The sequence below is a fragment of the Phoca vitulina genome, unplaced genomic scaffold, assembly GCF_004348235.1.
Source record: "Phoca vitulina isolate PV1807 unplaced genomic scaffold, GSC_HSeal_1.0 scaffold7, whole genome shotgun sequence".
Taxonomy (NCBI): domain Eukaryota; kingdom Metazoa; phylum Chordata; class Mammalia; order Carnivora; family Phocidae; genus Phoca; species Phoca vitulina.
This window is the reverse complement of record NW_022589710.1, coordinates 69,168,090-69,185,597: the sequence shown is the minus strand read 5'-3', so window position 1 is coordinate 69,185,597 and position 17,508 is coordinate 69,168,090. Positions and strand designations below refer to the sequence as shown.

The following is a 17,508-nucleotide window of genomic DNA, read 5'->3' as shown; positions in this document are numbered from 1 at the left end:
CCCATGGCCCCCTCCTCAGACACGACCCAAGGGAGAGTCAGGCCTTCTGTGATTGTTTCTCCCTCAGTCTTACGGACTCTTCTCCATGTGCTCCGAGACCAGTCTGATTGCTCAGCTGACTCACTGCCTCTTGCTTTCGCTGTGATGATTGCTGCCCTCTCTGGCCACAGATCTCCGTAGAGATGTCACAGGCCTGTTCTGCTAACATCAGTAGCCGAGGGACTGTTCTTTCCCCTTTAGGGGCCTTAGCCTCCTGCTTCCCCATCTGGGGAATTCCTAAGCACCCAGCTAGCTAGTGCCTGGACCTACTTCCAGATGTTCCCGTTTGGGAGACTGAAGGGTAGGCTTTGGGTAAGCAGCCTTAGCATCCCTGGGAGCATGCTGGAAATTTAGCGTCTTGGGCCCCACCTTAGAATTTGTTCTCCAAGAGCCCAGGTGGCCTGTGTGCACACAGGGGTGGTGAAGGGTCAGCCTGAACACACATGGCCCCTGGACCACACTTGGGGCAGTGACGGAGCGTGTGGGCCATGCCACCCCTTGAGGGACTGCAGTGTCATCTGGGGGCTGAGGTGGGCTTTTGGGCACAGAGAGACCAGGTGTGCAAGATAGTCTTGTGCATTCTGGAAACTGCCCAGTGTGTAGTGCCGCAGTTTTATTTCATGATGATTTCGTTATTTGTTGTCCTTATTTTAGAGAAGGTAGTTAGGAATTTGGCCTGAGAGTTTCCCTCCCAAAACCACCTCTTCCCTAAGGTCCAGTCCTCTGTGGCCGTGGGCACTCCTGACTACATCTCGCCCGAGATCCTGCAGGCGATGGAGGACGGCATGGGCAAGTACGGCCCCGAGTGTGACTGGTGGTCTCTGGGCGTCTGCATGTACGAGATGCTGTACGGAGAAACACCGTTCTACGCAGAGTCACTCGTGGAGACCTATGGAAAGATCATGAACCATGAAGTAAGACGTTGCATTTCCATGTCCTGTTGGTTCGAGTCCCGAGGTACAGGCCTGGAGGCGGGAGGGCCGCTCGGAAGCTGTTAGCATCTTTGGGGAAGAGGTGTTAGGGCTGGAGCAGGCTGCTGGCCGCCAGACAGGAGCAGAGAGATTGCGGCAGTAGGGTCCACACCGGCGGCCGACACAGGAGGTGTGGGCGTGAGGGGAGGAGAGCTTCCGGGTCACGGCCCAGGAGAAGCATGTTGAGCGTGCGTGGCCTCAGGATGGCCGGGGGTGAGGAGCAGTTGGGCACTTCCACCCAAGGGTCTGGATTCACCAGCTTCATGATGGGGCCACGCGCCTCCACATGGCGGCATCCTTCCACCTCCTGGGTCCTGTTCCTTTTCCCTTTCCCAGCTGTGCATTTTCCACTCTGACCTCGCCTCCCCTCTGCCTCGCCTCCGTTTCTCGTTTGCTTTACCATTTACTCTTCTTCCTCGTGTTTCTGTCATCTGCTTCCCTCAGTCACGTATGTCTTCTTCACGCCGCTCCCACCCTCTGCCAGCTTGCTCTCAGCGTCCTTCCACGCCTCTCCAAGGGTGACCCCCTCCACTGACCTGTCCTCAGCCCCGTCCCTCACTAACTGCTCCCATGGGGAGCAGATTAACAGGAAAGTGGTGGGTGGTCTTCCATTTAACTACAAATCAGAGCAAGCCATACTTGTAAAAAACACTTTTCCCAAGGTAGAAATAACTCTTTTCACTTGTAAGTTAGTCTATACCTACCATTAAAATGTCAGACGACACAGAAGGGTAGAGTGTAGATGGTGGAAGTCACCGCATCCGCTTTTCCATGATAAGTGCTGTTAAGGTGCTGAATGGGACTCCATGAATCCTAAGGAGCCTGCTGGTACTGAGCGTGCTCCCTGTGGGGCCTGGTCCAGCGCTTTGCGTGCTCGCACTCACCTGATCTTCACGCAACCCCGCGAGCTGCTTCTGCTGACCCTGGTTCTAGATCACAGAGGCGGGCCTGGGCCGGGTGTGTGTGGGGAGGCGTGGGGTGGGGGGGGGGGGGGGGTTGGAATGAATGGCAGCACATTGCATATGACCAGGTGGTTCTGTCCGTGTGTTTTTGTCATCTGTCCAGTGCACAGAAACAGCCCGTTCTTTTGGCGTGTGTGTGCCCTGTTTTTAACAGGTCCCTTTTTGGTGGGCATTTAGGTAACTTGCAGTTTACTTGGTCAGAATATCATGCTGTTGTGAACATGTTAGGTATTCTCTTTTTGACTGTTTCTGTAGAATACAGTTTTCAGAATGGGATTGCCATAGCTCCTGGCGAAACGCCCTCTGAGAGGGCTGTACCGGCCTGTCCCACCACAGCGCGTGGTCTGCGTCCTCGGCCACTTTGATGGGTGACTGTCCATCATTGTTGGCATTTACGTGTAATGTGGTACCAAGTCTGCCACACGTAAAAGCAATAAGACTAATGATTTTCTCATTTGCCTTTCTGGAGTTCAGTTTCATTAGCTGTGGCTTCCATTTTAGTTACCGTGAAAGCAGTCGTGACTTGCTTTGGAGCGGTCGCCTCTCTTTCTTTCCTGAAATGTCTGTATACCTTCGATTTTTCTGAGTAAGTTTTCATCCTGTGTCCACCGACCTCCCCACCCTCCAGGAGCGATTTCAGTTTCCATCCCATGTCACCGACGTGTCTGAAGAAGCCAAAGACCTCATTCAGAGACTCATCTGCAGCAGAGAGCGCCGGCTGGGCCAGAACGGGATAGAGGACTTCAAAAAGCACGCGTTCTTTGAAGGTCTGAATTGGGAAAACATACGGAACCTGGAAGCACCTTATATTCCTGATGTGAGCAGTCCTTCTGACACCTCCAACTTTGATGTGGATGACGATGTGCTAAGAAATATTGTAAGTGTTAATGCTATTGCGTCCTCATGTGGTGTCCTGGTGGGTCCGAATAGTGCCAGTGTTCTGTGGAAGGTGTTGCTTGCCAATATGATACATCTTAGGACTGTGTTGGTTTCTTTAAAAATCTGGTAGTTGTTTTAAGAAAATACACCTTTTATTCCGACCTTCAGCCTGGTCCTTAATGTGCCTTTGAAAAAGTAAGGGTTACAGGCACTCCTCATTTCGTGGTGCTCTGCAGATACTGGGTTTTTTACAGACTAAAGGTTTGCACGTGCCTCCAGCACATTTTGGGCGCCACTTCTGCTCACTTTGTGTCTCTCTGTCACATCCTGGTGATTCTCACCATATTTCAAACTTTTTCACTATTACTGTATTTGCTACGTGATCTGTCATTAGTGCTTACGATTTGTTGAAAGCTCAGGTGATGGTTAGCATTTTTTAGCAGTAGAGTATTTTAAATTCAGGTGTGTACTTCATTCTGATACAGTGCTGACACGGGCTCAGTAGACTGTGGTGTGCTGTGAACTCCTGCATGCACTGGGGAACCGCACAACACACTTGACTCGCTTCATTGCGACACTCACTTCCTTATGGTGGTCTGGAGCCGGACCCAGCATTTCTCCCGAGGTACACCTGTGCTCAGTGGGAGTAAAGTCGAGTTACACGGCTCTTCTCCTCTGGAACTCACCAGACGTGCTGGTGCTGTATTTTCATGGCATTTGGCTGTGTCACCTCTGCCACCATCTGGAAGCCTGCCACAGCCCTGTCCCCGCTTACAGACTTCGAGGCCCTGAGCAGGCGAGGAGCCCTCCACTCCCCCACAGCAGGCTCCCAAGCCTCTGGGGCTCCGGTCCCCGCGCATGAGCATGTAGGCTTCCTGCTGTCCCGTGTGCTTGGGTGTCTACACACGTGTTTCTATGGCAGGGGTTTGGGAGCAGCAGTGACTGTGTGTGGGTTCGGAGTCCTCCCACTGACGTTGTGGAGTCTCCAGATTGGGTCCTGGCTCTAGGGCCGTCCGGTGTTTGGCCGCTCCAACAGGGCCTCTGGTGCATCGGTCGCCACCTTTAGCCCCAGAGAGTTTTGCGTAGAGGCTGTAAAGTTATTTGATCTCCTCGAACCCAGCCTTTTTTAGTCCATGCATGTGACCTGGTTTGGGGATAGAGGGACTGAAGTTCAACCAAGTAGAAGAAAGATCTTGAGTGCTCCCTAGAGAATTCCTCTTACTCAAATAAGAGCTGAACTATAGACGACACAGAGAAAAGTAGTGTCCTGTGGAAAGGGTTTTCCTAGATTCCAAAGAAACTATTTCCACACTGACATCTCCCAGATGAATTATAACTTTGGTCTCATGTTTGATAGAGAAGGATCCTGAAGCTGAAAAATAGAGTTGGTAATACATTTACCTAAAATACTCTACCTTGGCTTCCAAGCCTCTCTTCTGCCTTTGGCCTCTGTCTCTGCCGAGGGCCTGGGAGCCCCCAGACTCTGCCCCGCGCCTTCCGGGGGCTGTGCGTGTGTGCCATCTGCACACCTCTGCTTCGGGCCACGTGGAGTGGTGGCTGCCGTGGCTGCAGCAGGCTGGGCTGGGGTGCACGTTGGGCCTGGGACATCATCTCATCTGAAGCAGTGTGTTTGTCCTCTCTGCTGCGTTGTGTGCGTAGCCAGGCCCGAGAACTGCAAATCTGCCAGTGCTGTGCTCTCTGGCGGGGAACGCGGTGTCCTCCATGCCCTAGAAAGCCACACGACTCTCTCTCGTGCACCCCTGATTTTACCAATGGGTAATATTCTTTCCTGCCTCTTTCCCTTTGAACATGGGTTTAATTTTGCTGTATGTGTTCTTACGCAGGAAATATTACCTCCTGGTTCTCACACAGGCTTTTCTGGGTTACATTTGCCGTTCATCGGTTTTACATTCACAACAGAAAGGTAGGTCTAGATTTCTTCTTCAGCCAGAGCCTCCCCTTGGGCTGGATGAGCAGTCTGGGGGGTGCTCCTGTGCGGGTGCATGCCTACGTCAGTGTTGGGGGAGGGCTGTGCTCATGGAGCTGTGGACGGTTTGTCCTTTGGAAGGGCCACCTGATGACTATACACAGTGACACGTAGCAGGCCTGGCAGACTTCTTCCACAAAGGGTGGTCTTTGTTACATAGTCTTCTTTTTTAACAATGCTTTGAAAATGGGAAACCCATCCTTAGCTCATGGGAGGTAGTTCACAGGCCATCAGTGTTGGCAAGATCTGTTCTGAGAGAATGTCAGTGGCCGTGGCCAGCAGGCCCCTGCCCCGGTCATGCCCGGTTTCGTAAGGATTTTAGCCGCAGCTCTGTAGCTTCCACCGTGCGCGCAGTCCCAGACGTAATGGAAATCTGAAGAGCCAGGAACAGAAGCCCCACGTGTAGCTCCAGCCCCCAAATACCGTGGTGACTATTTGTACCTGTCAGCCTCTGTCTTGAATGGGCCTCTTTGCCAAGCTGTCGCCGGCTTTCAAAGAAAACTGGGCCAGGAGGAGAGGAGAGAGGAGGAAATACAGGCAAAGTGAAGCAGATGGAACCACGCAGCGCCTGAAGGAGGGCAACACAACTTGACTCCTGGCACCTTCTAGCAGCTCGTAGCCGAATTGATGAGAATGCCTTCAGGAGAGGGTTGTTTCTGCTTGAGCTCTTGAAGCTCCCTTGGTGTGACGTGCCAGGGTTAAGCAGCACTTGAGCCAGAGTGACAGCTGGTGCCTCGTAGTCCACAGGAAGTGGTCCGGGATGCCGTAGGCATACTGACCTCTTAATCCCTCATGCAGAGGTTCCTCGTTTTTCTGGCCTGTTCTAGCTCCATGGGTGCTTGTTAAACCCAGGGGTTCCAGGCCCACCTGCCGAGGCTCCAGTTTGGTGGGTCTGGCCCAGGGCCCTCCGTCTGGAACAGACCCCACGGTGCCGGCATGCACAGCATTCTCGGGCCACCTTTGAGAAACACCAGCCCGGCCCTTCCATAAACATGTGTGTGCAGGTGCCTTGGCCGCACTCAGTGTCGCAGGAGTCAGAGGAGTCTCCCCAGCATCCTTGTCACGTTAAAAGCAAGATAACTAAATAACTTGTGTACCAGTTCAAGAATTAAGCTCTGAGTGAGAGAGGCACCGTGGGCTTTAGTCTGTGCACGTGGTGCACGCTGCGGGCCCGTGGCTGGTGAGTGGCTGGGCCGCCCACGGTGCTGGAGTTGAGAGAACCGTGCAGGTTGTTCAGTCTGCACGGGACGATGAGCCCTGGAGGGTGGAGCGGCCCATCCCCAGAAATCCTCGGTCGGTCAGCAGCAGGAGGAAGCCCTCGATGGCCTGGGCATCCAGGGCCGTGCCCTGTGGCCTCTGCCAGGCCCCCACACCCAGATGCCCACAGGATACCGTCTCCTCTTGCATTTCTGGTTGAGTGTAAGTGGTGCCGTAGGGATTACATTCCCTCCTTCACAGAGGCATTTTCTTTGACCACCTCGGAGGGCACATCCTTGTCTGTCACCGCCCGTCATCTGACCATTAGCCATAAGGAAGGCTCTTCTAAATTCTGACTCTATAGTCTTTTCACAGACAGTGTTGTTGGCCTGTTTGAAAGACGTGTGTTTTGCCCCAGAAGTTCTAAAATGCTGATGAGCTATGAACTCTCAGTAGATGAGAAAACCCTGTTGCTTCACTTACAGCTGTTTTTCCGACCGAGGCTCTCTGAAGAGCATAATGCAGTCCAGCACCTTGACCAAAGACGAGGGTGTGCAGCGGGACCTGGAGAACAGCCTGCAGGTGGAAGCCTACGAACGGCGGATCCGGAGGCTGGAGCAGGAGAAGCTGGAGCTGAGCAGGAAGCTGCAAGGTGAGGGCAGAGCCCAGCGTCCCGCAGCCTTGGATGCCCGCCCTCAGCACTGGCTTGCCCTCACGCCCTGTCTCGCTCCCTTAGAGTCCACCCAGACTGTGCAGTCCCTGCATGGCTCCACCCGGGCCCTGGGCAGCTTGGCCCGGGATAAGGAAATCAAAAAGCTAAATGAAGAGATCGAGCGTCTGAAGAATAAAATAGCAGGTAGGTGGTCTGTATTCTTGGGCATTCATCCCTTCAGAGAAAATTTTCAGTCCTTTTCGTAAGGTGGAAAAGGAGAAAAAAAGCTTTGGCTTCACTGAACCTATTTAAAGGTCTCTTTTGTCTGTTCACTTGAGATGATTTCTCCACCTTGGCTTAGCTCAAACTATAGATTTTATAGTTGTAGCTAGTTTGTGTCTTCTAGTACTTCATCCACAAACTCTCAGAACATTTTACATTTCTCTGTCTTAATTCCCCTCTTTGTAGCCCTGAGACAGAATTGCTTATTTCTTCGTGAGGCTTTCCTCAGTGACCTTCTTTCCTCGGTATTTTAGATGCTGGATCTGTCCTCCCCCCTCCATCTTACGTGGTTCCTAGATTATCAAAGCTTCCTAAAGACTCAAGTCACTTTTGAGTCTTAACCCTCAACTGACACAGGGGTTAGCCCGGCAGTTGGCTCTCGTCTCCAAACCTGTTCTTTCTCTCCGTTTCCTTCCTAGAACCCCCCCACCCCCGTTGACGCTGAAAAGGGCCTGAGTCAGTTACACACAGAGGCTGCCCTGTGCTTGCTCAGGGTTAGCAGCCCCTGAGACGGGTGGCTCAGTGCCGTGCCAGGGCTCACAGCCCCCGGGGCAGAGCCGTTACCCAGACGGGCAGCTCACGCGGGTGGCTAAGCAAGTGGCACTTGACACAGCAGCTCACGTGTGTGAGAAAGTCAGAAAGCTTCTAAATGATAAAGAGCGTGAGGAATTACTAAATAATTCACTCTCAGGAAGTCAGATGGTCTGTTTTCTCTTTCGCTCAGATTCAAATAGGCTCGAGCGGCAGCTGGAGGACACGGCGACCCTTCGCCAAGAGCATGAGGACTCCACGCATCGGCTGAAAGGCCTGGAAAAGCAGTACCGTGTGGTGCGGCAGGAGAAGGAGGATTTTCACAAGGTAATCCAGGGTGTGATTTGCCATGAGAGGGGTGTGAATGGTTTCTTAAGTGGCGAGGTTGAAGTCGTGCAGGGGTCCGCGGACCTCTTCCAGGAGGTCTGTACTGCCCGCAGCCCCAGGGGGCACGAGCGCCCGAGGGTCCTGCCGGCCACTGGGCACTCAGCCTCCAGGGTGGCTGGCCATGACTTCGCGGGCCTCCTCCTGGCTGCTGACCACAAGCCTGCCCTGTGGGCCATACCCCCCGGTGAAAGTAAGGACATGGCGGTGCAGAGAGTCCCCGTGTCCCGGCGTCCGCAGGAACCGACCCAGCTGCGTTCATACGCTTGTATCTGGTGCCAGTCCTTCCCCCTCCCCGCCCCTGCTCCATCTGGCCCCCTGCAGCGGCCTCTCCCCAACCCCCTTCTTTCAGAAGTGAGCTCTTCCTTACAATAGGGTGCTACAAGAGAGACCATTTGTTAAAGTTTGGGTAATTCCCCCCAAAAAGCTTTTATAAATTTGATTTTCAGTGAAATATATCAAACTCCATGCTCATACAGTATGTTCATACCACAGGATCGTGTTTTCTGAAATACATTCATTTACACACTTAAGTTGTTAAACGCACGGTTTGTGATCGTTCTCTAAAACGTGCAGGATTTCAAACCCAGATTGTCCAGTTCCCCACGGCATCCTACCACAGCGCTCCTGTCGCAGCGCGCGACAGGAGACCCCGCCTCACTCCAGCTACAGTAACACCCAGAGCCTGGTCCCGGGGGCCTGGTGGAGGCATTCCCCCCCCATGGGGGGAGCCTCCTTGCCAATCTGTTCACATCCCCGCCTCCCAGTCAGACAGGTGCCGCGGTGACTGTGCCACCGGTGGTTAAGGGATTGGCTGCAGGGGGGAGGCTTCCGGGTGGCCGGCCGGTGGGGAGGCCACGTTGCCCGCGCAGCCAGAGGGACAACCACCCCCATCGCTCTCTCTAGGGAGGGTTAGCAATCCTGTCGTCTTTTTTCTATGATTCCTTACTTTGGTGGAAATCTTAGGCTTTTTCTTCTGTAACACGTTCTTTCCTGAGTCTGCTGTTTGGTGACGTTCATGCTCCATCCACCTGTGTGATTGTGTGGACGGCGCCGGGGAGAGGTTGACCCCGGTGAGCCGGACTTGCCGCTGCGAGCGGGGCCTCAGGCTGGCTGGGGGAGCTTGGGCTTCTGGTCGCCGTGTCACTGGGGGTCTTTCCTGGAGTGAAGGTGACGCTCAGCACCTCAGCTCAGGTGGGCTTCTTCCAGGCACCTCATAGCGTGCTGGGGCCGAGCCAAGGGCTTTTTTCAAGAAGGTGAGCTCTTGGGTCTTGGCCATGGTCTATAGCCGGCATTTGCGGGGGAAGACTGAGCTTCCAGCCTTCCACATCTTTGTCAAGCAAATGTCAAATAGCTCTCATTCTTTCTGTTCAGCAATTGGTCGAAGCTTCAGAGCGATTGAAATCCCAGGCCAGAGAGCTCAAAGATGCCCACCAGCAGCGAAAGCTGGCCTTGCAGGAGTTCTCGGAGCTCAATGAGCGCATGGCGGAGCTCCGCTCCCAGAAGCAGAAGGTGTCCCGGCAGCTCCGTGACAAAGAGGAGGAGGTGGAGGTGGCCATGCAGAAGATCGACTCCATGCGGCAGGAGATGCGCAAATCTGAGAAGTTCAGGAAAGAGGTAGCTTTTTAGCTATTTCAGGGATTGTACTGTTTGGACCTTTGTATGATCTTAATAAAACATCTTGAGAACTCGGGCTGAATTATATAAATTACTTTAAAATAAGCCTTAAATTTTATGAGAAACCAACTAAGTTGGCTTGCCAAGTTTTTTTGTATTTCTCAGCCCTCAGTATCTATTAGTGAAATTATTAAGAGATGTCTTAGGATGCGGATTGTTAAAAATTCCCTTTTAAAGCAAATAGAGAGAATATTCATACCTCACAAATATAACATAAACGTGTCATGATTGATCCAGCACCGCGTAAGTGTGCATGAGCCGCATGTCCCTGGTGGGTGCGGAGGGAGGGTAGGAAGAGCAGGCTCAGCCGGGCGCACCTCACGTCAGCCCAGGGGCTCTGGGACTTTGCTTTCAGGACGGCTTTTTGCTCTTAAAGATTGTTGAGACCTCCCAAAGAGCTTTTGTTTGTGTTGGTTACAGCCCTTCGTATTTACCATGTTAGAAATGAAGACACTTCTTTCAGTTTAACAATAAACCCATTACATGTTGACATAAGTAACATTTTTTATGAAAAGTAACTACCTTCCCCTGTGTAGTGAAAAGAGTGGCATTTTTACATTTTTGTGCTTTTCTTTAATAACTGCCTTAATAATAACACGTAGGTTGTCATACCTATTTCTGCATTCAGTCCATCGTGTTACACTGTTTTGGTTCAAGTATTTGAAGAAAACCCAGGTAATTAGAAAAAGAAGGGCCTTTATTCCCCCAGGGCCTCAAGACCCGACTTTGAGAACTGGCTGCCTGAGATGCTCCAGATGCCCTTCCACTAACGAGTGACACACTTTAAGCAGCCCTTAGTATTGAATTCTGTTAAAATTTGCTTAGTAAACTGAATCGGAAGGCCTAGAAGTATGTGATCTTTGTCACTTGGTCTCAACATGCTTGTTTGTTTTCTTCTGCACTTACTTTACTACCAGATACCTTTGTAGTTGTAGCTGGCCGTGGCTCCGGTCCGTAGAACCCCTGACCAGCGTTAGCGGTCACGCTGCAGAGGAGTCACTGCGGGAGACGAGGCAGGCCGCCGAGGCCCACACAGCCAGGGCTGCCGTCCTTCCGCTGCCCCCTGCTCCCACACACGCATGACGATTGTCGTTTAATAGATGAGTTCGAGTTCTCCAGACACCCGAAGTACTTGCTTCACCATTCTGCATCCTTTCTTGAAATTTAATGCCAAATTATTGATTTAAATTAGAATTTGAACTTGTTTTATTACTAACCAGCCGTTGCGGTTAAGTCTTGAAGTGTGTTTTTCAGCCTTTAACTGGGTCTGAAATCTGATGAGGAGGGAAGGAGTCAGAGGCTGTAGGAACTGCGCTGGCCGAGGGCCCCTGTCCGGAGGGCCGGCTTCGTGCCAGTGAGCAGCGGGCCTTCCTCTTGCAGCTGGAAACTCGGCTGGAGGACGCCGTTGCTGAGGCCTCCAGGGAGCGCAAGCTTCGTGAGCATAGCGAGAGCTTCTCCAAGCAAGTGGAAAGTGAGCTTGAGGCCCTCAAGGTAGCGCCTTCCGGAGGCCAGACCTTCTCCCTGACTGTCGTGGTGGGCCTGTCGGGGGAGGGCGGCTGCGGAGACGCCGGGCCTGGAGAACACGGCTTTATGGCAGCTTTTCCCTTTGAAAAGCCCAGTTCCTTCATGTTTTCCCTTCTGTAAAAAGTCTCAGGCAGTTTATAGGAAGCTCTGGTAAACTAACACCTGATACCTACCATTTATCGAGTTTCTTTTTGTTATTTAAGATTTTATTTATTTGAGAGAAAGAGAGAGAGAGAGAGAATGAGGTGGGCACGAGCAGGGAGGAGGAGGGAGAAGCAGACTCCCCGCCGAGCAGGGAGCCCGACGCGGGGCTCAATCCCAGGACCCTGGGATCATGACCTGAGCCGAAGGCAGACGCTTAACTGACTGAGCCACCCAGGCCTCCCTGTCTCAAGTTTCTAAATTCAGTGGAGTCCATTTCTGGAAATGTTCCTTAAAGCCCACATCCTGCCACTGAAGTTGAAGAGACAGGCTCTTGGGAGGGAGCGGAGCGAGGGAGGGAGCAAGCAAGCAAGCAGAGAGCGCTAGTGGTAGAACAGGGGTGAGGAGGTGGTAGGTCTCCTTGTTAGCCTAGTGTGATCTCAGGTGCGCGAGTCGCCGTTCTGAGCCTTGGTTTCCTCATCTGCGAAGTGGGGACAGTGGGCCTCCCCCTCCCCCAGCACATATGTCGGAGCTGCCTGTTTCCGTCATCCTTGCTGCCGTCTGGTCTGGCCGGCGGCAGCCCTGTAGGCCTAGACTTCTGCCCCCTTGTGCCCCAGTGCTTGTCGCCGTCCAGAGTGACAGTCCACGCTCCACGTGGCAGCCGGAGCGCGTCCTGTCCTTGTGCCCACCGGCGGCTTCCCGTGGCTCCGGGGTGACTTGACCCTAACGGCGCCCCTCCGGGCACTTGCCCTTCCCGCTCGCCCCAGCCACCCCGACACCCTCCTGTTGTGCACGCAGCTCGCTCCCAGCTCAGCGCCGCCGTCTCTAACTGCGCTTCGTGCCCCCCCCCGTTGTTGGTCACGCTGCCTCGCGTTAGCGTCTTGTTGCTTAGTCCCTGGCTTGTCGTCGGTCTCCCCCCGCCCTGCGAGAGCAGAGAGCTCGGTGTAACCCTGTTACGGCAGAGGCGCCTGGCACACGGTCAGCCCTCAAAGCAGTGTTTGCGTGACGAACCAACAGTGGGGGGGCTTTGAAGACCCTTCGTGTCAGGGCATAGAGACAGAGCTTCTGGAGTCCCGGGCAGATGGGGCACGTCCCTTCAGCAAGGCAGGTCCTGTCAGCCCCTGGCATCGCCGGCTGGGTCCAGATGTGTCAGGTGCAGCGCCTGTCACTCGGGGGGTGGCAGGCCACGTGGCCCTCGGGAGGACCCAGAGCTCGGTAATTAACTTAGTTTAACCTTTATCTTCAGATGAAGCAAGGAGGCCGGGGACCAGGTGCCACCTTAGAACATCAGCAGGAGATTTCCAAAATCAAATCCGAGCTTGAGAAGAAAGTCCTGTTTTACGAAGAGGAGTTGGTCAGGCGTGAGGCCTCCCATGTGCTGGAAGTCAAAAACGTGAAGAAGGAGGTGCACGATTCGGAGAGCCACCAGCTGGCCCTGCAGAAGGAAGTTCTCATGTTAAAAGACAAATTGGAGAAGTCAAAGCGAGAGCGGTACGTGTCCGTGCGCTCCTCGGTGTCGCGGGTGCCGGCTTGTGCCCCTGCCCCCCTGGGGGGCTGGCTCACTGGCTTCTGACTCCCTTCTCTCTCGCACCTTCCCAGGCACACGGAAATGGAGGAGGCGGTAGGCACAGTAAGAGATAAGTACGAACGCGAGAGAGCCTTGCTTCTGGAGGAGAACAAGAAGCTCACGGCTGAGAACGAGAGGGTAATCTGCGCCCCTGCTCGCGGCCGCAATGTCCTCGGTCACGCGTCCTGGGAGCTTAACGCTTACGGGAAGTCATAGGTTTGATCTTCAGAATGGGGTGTTTCACTGGGTTAAAAGCTGCTAATTACCCAAAACCACCAGCTCTTATCTCTTAGTGTGTTCAGATTTGTATTGAGATATGACGGAAGTTAGATACACTCGAAAAATCTACGTTGAAAACTAAGTTTGGGATAATATCTCGTAACGAGGAAAGCTTTCAGACTCTTGAGAAGAACTTGGGCTGTAACAATGCTAATGTCCTATTTGAAGAGCACCCTGTTAGCTTCTAGCTTCCCACAGAGATCCCCAGAACATACAAAAGGTTAAAATCTTAAAAAAAAAAAAAAAAAAAAGTTGGGTGGGAGGATGGGTTAGCCTGGTGATGGGTATTGAGGAGGGCACGTTCTGCATGGAGCACTGGGTGTTATGCACAAACAATGAATCATGGAACACTACATCTAAAACTAATGATGTAATGTATGGGGATTAACATAACAATAAAAAATTTAAAAAAAAAAAAAAGTTTAAAAGGCACCAAATAACAAGTCGTGTGGTACAATTGTTTAATTTCAGCTTTGTTCCTTTGTGGACAAACTCACAGCTCAAAATAGACAACTGGAGGATGAGCTGCAGGACCTGGCAGCCAAGAGGGAGTCGGTTGCCCACTGGGAAGCTCAGATTGCAGAGATCATTCAGTGGTATGTGTGTGTCTGGCCGCGGTTGTCCCCAGCCCTGCCTGAGCCCGTCGGGCTCTCCTCACTGACGTGGTTTTTCTGAGGCCTCAGCACAGACCTCTCTGCTCTTTCCCCAAATCACAAAAGTCGAGGGGCAGCAGCTCTGTCCAGTGCTCATCACATTGGACTAAAGGTGGAGAAACCGCACCGAGTCACTGATGGTGTGGGTCAGGCTTGCACGCCCCCTGTGTTCTGGTGAGTGGGAGGCCAGGCCTCCGCACAACTCAGCAGAAGGGACTTGGGGCTGCCCTTGCTAGCAGAGGCATTCGATGGTCGTGGGCGACTATTCCGGCTGATAGGACATAGTGTCACTCTGTCCCGTGGGAGGCAGGAACCTGTACTCATTTTCAGCTCCTCTGGCTCACGGGGTATGGTCCTCCTCTAGGGTCAGCGACGAGAAAGATGCCCGAGGTTATCTTCAGGCTCTTGCTTCTAAGATGACCGAAGAGCTCGAGACTCTGAGGAGCTCCAGTCTGGGGTCAAGAGCACTGGTAGGCTTTGTTCTGAACTCTGCATTTTTATGGCGATGGAATTCATTAATGGCTTTCTGTTGAGCACGAGTGCAGCTCAGTGCCAGGCAGGTCTCACTGATGAGGCGGGACTTCCGTGTGGCCAGAGCTGCCCAGTCTGAGGAGCTCAGGGTCTGTGAGTTGCCGGGGGATCACAGCCTCTTCTGATACCGCACGCTCCCACAGCACATGATCACTGCGTGCTGGGCTCTGTGGAAGGATCCTCCGCAGGACGGGCTGCTGCCCTCACGGACACTGGTCCTATTCATTCTGTCATCCGCCTGGGCAGTGGTCCGTCTGTTTTGAGTGCCGGGAGCGTGGCGAGCTCTGGGCTGAACGCAGCACCGTCTGCGCCCAGGCTTACTTCTGGGCACAGCCACACGCGGCCCTCCTGCTCCCGTTTGCTGTTTGTACGACACCCGTGTATGTGTGTAAGTTACTGTGTGGATAACGTATGCAAGTAACAAGAAAGGTAGAGTGGAACAACTCTATTAAACTTTATCCAGAACTTAATAAACCCAAATTTTCATCCCCACATTGTGCTGATTTGAAGGTATATTTACCCGAAAGGGGCAGCACCTTTCAATGTCATTAACCACTCATCCCATTACCCAAGCACCCGGCACATTCATACTATCCTGTCAAAGAATACAGCCATGTTCTTTGCTCTTTAATTGGAAAACATGGTCATCTTTAGATTTTAGACTTATAAAAACCGATTCAAATGATCAAATATTTTGTGTTTCTACATTTTCTTTTTTCTTCCAATCATGTTTACATGTATACTCGCACTTATGAACTGCACTGAATAAACTTAGTGCAGAAGCCTTATAAAAGATGAAAGAGGGGCGCCTGGTGGCTCAGTCAGTTAAGTGTCTGCATTCTGCTCAGGTGTCCTGGGATCGAGCCCCGCATCGGGCTCCCTGCTCTGCGGGAAGCCTGCTTCTCCCTCTCCTTCTACTGCTCCCCCTGCTTGTGTTCCTGCTCTCGCTGTGTCTCTGTCAAATAAATACATACAATCTTAAAAAAAAGAAAAGATGAAAGAATACAGTCGTAGTCCTTTTAGCAGAATGGATTGATTGAGATTCTTGTCACAGAATATTCCTGTTGGAGGGCTGGATGAAAGTATATTTCCTTTCTGTCCTGAGAAGTGTATTGTTCACCTGTTAAATCCGTGTAGGACGCAGTCATCTGAAGACTGAGTTTTCTCTCACTTGCTGGATTTCAGTACAGTCATTAGGGTCTAGATGAAGTGCCACTCTCTCTATCCCTGCGCACCTGCACTGGGTTATCTTTCTTCTCTTTACTGTGTGGATGGAAAATGAAAAATCCTGTGTTAAAACTTTAAAAAGGCCTTTCAAAGTGGTATCCCCAGACTTCTGTCCCTCTTGAAAGCGGATGGACTACATCGGGCTCAGCAGGAATAGGACACTGTCATCAGGCTGGCTTCATTAAGTTACCCCATCCCTCCCCCTCCCCTTCGTTACTGTAGTCTTTCATCCTCGGTAGGAATGACTGGTGAGTACTGACGTAATCTCTAAGTGAAATGGCAGAATGTCTCAAGATAAAGGAACAGTAAGACAGCTGAGACCTCACGATGTATCTTAGGTTTGTAAGAGAGTCTAGTGGGCTCAAATAGAAATTACACTTGAGTTTCAGTTTTATTCTTTTAAAAAATAAGAAAAGGTACATCTCATTCTTTACAAGATATCTAAGAATAAAAGTCACAAAATGCCCAAACTAAAATTGGGTCTGATGGACTTTGATAATATCTAACAGTATCAAATTAATATGTAAATTAATTAATATTTAAATGATAATAAAAGTTTCAGAAAAAAGATGAAGTACCTGCCAGCATTTTGTTAAACAAATAAATAGCTTAACAGTGTATCTGCAATATTTCATCTGTAGGATCCCCTTTGGAAGGTTCGCCGGAGTCAGAAGCTGGACATGTCTGCGCGGCTAGAATTGCAGTCCGCTCTTGAGGCAGAGATCCGGGCCAAACAGCTTGTTCAGGAGGAGCTGAGGAAAGTCAAAGACACGAATCTCTCCTTTGAAAGGTACCTGGCGCTGTGGTCCGACCGTGCGGGGGGCTGTGTGACCTTGGGCACACCCCTGTGCTGTGACATCAGTTGACTGAAGGAGCTTTGAGCAGTGGGACTTTCTGGGCACCTAGTAGGTGCTCAGTAAGAATCGATTGGACGAATGTGCAAATGCCCTTCACCTACTGGAGGGTTCTGTTAGTGTTTCCAAGGAATAACGAGAGTGGTATGAGTCCACGGTTCTGAAGGGTCGGTGTCTGTGTGTGTAAAGGGCGATGCTTGTCTTCCCCGTGCTGGGTGCCAGGACGTGGCCACACGTCTGGTGGGTACCTCTCTGGGCTTCTTTTTCACCTTAGTGCTATTCAGTTCATCAGCTTCGAATTTTTCCTTTTAACCTGAAACTTACTTTAAAATATAGGTGGAAGGTGGTGTGCTTATTTGAAAGCTCTTTTCCAACCTCATACAGTCGTAAGAACACCGTTTACACACGAGAGTAAAGTCAGCCAGTGTGTGACGAGGGGCCGCCACCAGCAGATGCCTCCTGACGTGCCCAGGACACAGTAGTGACCCGCTCGCGGCTTCGTAAAAACCAGGCCTCCCGACTTGTAGTAGTGGCAGTTGATGTGGAAGGTGGGGCAGGCTCCTCCCTGGAGGGGGTGGGCACCTGGGTGTCACTAAGGATGTCACTGACAGGACTACCGAGTCACACGTTCCGTTGGTTGGGGGCTAGAAGAGTAATAACAGCTACCATTTAAATAATGCTCCCTGTAAGCGATGCTGTTAACGATGTGACCCTTCCAGTGTTCCCGGGAGGCCGGCAGTCTTGCAACCCCATTTTACAGATGATGAGACAGGCAGAGGTGTGGTGGGCCAGCCAGCGCTCCCCGCTAGTTCAGTGCAGACCCCCGCTCCGCTGCTGGACTGTACCGGGCGCCTCCTGGCCAGACGTTAACCGCCGCGGCCTGACTGCTGTGTCGCCCCGTGACCGCGTGGGAGCCCCAAGACCCCCGGTGCTCGGGCAGCGGTCATGGTCTCAGGTGCAGCCCGCCATCTTGCCAGCTATGAGAAAGACGTTTAGAGGTCGTGTGTCCTCGGAGGACAAAGGACTCGTCTGGAAAGAAACTAGGAGTGTCAGAAACTCCATGACGGCCTCAAGAGATACACCTGCATTAACCATGATTTTTAAAATCCGTGTCTGTTTATAATTCGGAAGTATCCATACTTCCCATAACATGCTCAGTAGGCACACCCAG

At 52.1% G+C, this 17,508-nt stretch overlaps 1 protein-coding gene across 2 annotated transcripts in view; it reads left to right on the top strand.

The window, feature by feature from the left end:
- Positions 1 to 17,508, top strand: part of CDC42BPB (CDC42 binding protein kinase beta) — a 97,500-nt gene that overhangs the window by 55,363 nt on the left and 24,629 nt on the right. For both annotated transcript variants that reach the window (XM_032405977.1, XM_032405978.1), the window contains exons 7-19: positions 753 to 953; positions 2,601 to 2,849; positions 4,696 to 4,775; positions 6,521 to 6,687; positions 6,772 to 6,891; positions 7,694 to 7,827; positions 9,259 to 9,501; positions 10,942 to 11,052; positions 12,473 to 12,717; positions 12,826 to 12,931; positions 13,544 to 13,668; positions 14,090 to 14,195; positions 16,125 to 16,273. In XM_032405977.1, the coding sequence (XP_032261868.1) occupies positions 753 to 953; positions 2,601 to 2,849; positions 4,696 to 4,775; positions 6,521 to 6,687; positions 6,772 to 6,891; positions 7,694 to 7,827; positions 9,259 to 9,501; positions 10,942 to 11,052; positions 12,473 to 12,717; positions 12,826 to 12,931; positions 13,544 to 13,668; positions 14,090 to 14,195; positions 16,125 to 16,273 (2,036 nt within the window). The remainder of the gene's footprint in view (positions 1 to 752; positions 954 to 2,600; positions 2,850 to 4,695; positions 4,776 to 6,520; positions 6,688 to 6,771; positions 6,892 to 7,693; positions 7,828 to 9,258; positions 9,502 to 10,941; positions 11,053 to 12,472; positions 12,718 to 12,825; positions 12,932 to 13,543; positions 13,669 to 14,089; positions 14,196 to 16,124; positions 16,274 to 17,508) is intronic.